The following is a 1,654-nucleotide window of genomic DNA, read 5'->3' on the forward strand; positions in this document are numbered from 1 at the left end:
ATAGGCATAAGAGACAAGAATGATCAGGGCAGTGCTCACTATGATGACGCCCGATAAGGCAAACAGCACCATTTGATTGATGTATGTGTCAGTGCATGAGAGGTTTAGCAGGGGTGGAACATCACAGAAGAAATGATCAATCTCATTAGAGCCACAGAAGCGCAGAGTAAAGGTGAAACTCGTTTGCACCATGGCGTTCACGCTGCCACAGAGATAGGACCCCACCACCAGCTGAATGCAGACTGGCTTGGACATGGTGGTGGGATACAGGAGTGGGTTGCAGATGGCAGTGTATCGATCATATGCCATGGCCGTCAGGATGAATGCCTCAGTACTTACAAAGAGAGCGAAGAAGAAGAATTGGGTGGCACATCCCCTGTAGGAAATGGCTTTGGTGTCTGTTAGAAAACTCACCGTGGCTCTGGGGGCAATGACGGAGGAGTAGCAGAGGTCTAAGAGTGACAGGTTCATGAGGAGGAAGTACATGGGGGTTTGAAGGTGACAGTCGGCTGTAATGGTGAGGACCAGGATGGTGTTCCCTAGCACAGTTATTATGTAAATCAACAGGAACATCACAAAAGGGACCACCTGGAGCCCTGGACCTCTTCCAAACCCCAGAAGGATAAATTCTGTCACTGCAGTGTGGTTCGCATCTCTCCCTGGCTCTGCCAATGACATTTCCTTTGGAAAGGTGATGAGATAAAGATTAAAGAAGAACTGAAGGTGCTAGATAGATTGCAGAAGGCAACAGGTCCATGTGGATTGATTCTCAATGAAGTCGAGCACAAGGCTTCTATTGGTTTTAATAACAGTGGGCAGAACCCTTGGAAAGCTAGTTAAATGTATACTGAACCATCCTTGAGAAATTCTGTGTGAATTTTAACCTTTCTGCAGTAAAGCAAAAAATTATTACATTTCCCATATAATAATGATTCGCGAGAGTGGACTTTGGGCTTCACCCATATAGCACAAAATTCTGATAATCTCATAACCCACATGGATACCCTCTCCCATTGAAATCCATGGGACTTCCCTGTGAATGAAGGGGATTTTACCCATTCCCTTCATGAGTGTGTAACAATGCCCATGTCCGAGCATTACTCAACCTGAGTCAGGGTAGTGGAACGTCACCCTCGAGCCACAGATTCATCTATCTTAAAGCCAGAAGACAGCAAGATGAGCATTTAATATGACCTCCTGCCCAATAACTTCTAGCAGAACTAGAGGCTATCTCTGCCCAGGCCACAGTAATTACTCAAAAGGATATGTCAACGGATTTATCAGATAGCTTCTTATCAACTCCAACACACGCACCCCATCCAAATACCAGCATTAACAATTAACCTGTAAATAGAGTCATCGGATCAGTCCTGCTGGATCATTTCCTTTGAATGTCACTGAGTTCCTAGCAAGCAGACTGGTTGTCCTTCTAAAAGATCTGCTCTAGCTTAAACAGATGTGGGAGTCACTGGGTGGGGTTCTCTGCCATGTGCTACCCAGGAGTTCAGACTAAATGATCGTAAAGGTCTCTTCTGGCCTTAAAATCTATGAATTGATGGAACAAATCAATTTTTTCCTGTAAAATAGGTGCAGTTTCAATGCTACAATACTGGAATTTCAAGACTGACTTACTGGCTTAATGATTCCTCTAGAC

At 44.7% G+C, this 1,654-nt stretch overlaps 1 protein-coding gene across 1 annotated transcript; it reads right to left on the minus strand.

Annotated features, from left to right (window-relative positions):
- Window positions 1-6: 6 nt before the first annotated feature.
- On the minus strand, window positions 7-573 carry LOC113408144 (olfactory receptor 12-like; the record flags this gene model as incomplete). Its single annotated transcript, XM_026660928.1, has 1 exon — window positions 7-573. A coding segment is annotated over exon 1 (567 nt), but the record flags the coding sequence as incomplete, so codon positions are not given.
- Window positions 574-1,654: the final 1,081 nt, after the last annotated feature.

The sequence above is a fragment of the Terrapene carolina genome, unplaced genomic scaffold (assembly GCF_002925995.2).
Source record: "Terrapene carolina triunguis isolate 2854851 unplaced genomic scaffold, T_m_triunguis-2.0 Scaffold862, whole genome shotgun sequence".
In the NCBI taxonomy this organism is placed as follows: domain Eukaryota; kingdom Metazoa; phylum Chordata; order Testudines; family Emydidae; genus Terrapene; species Terrapene triunguis.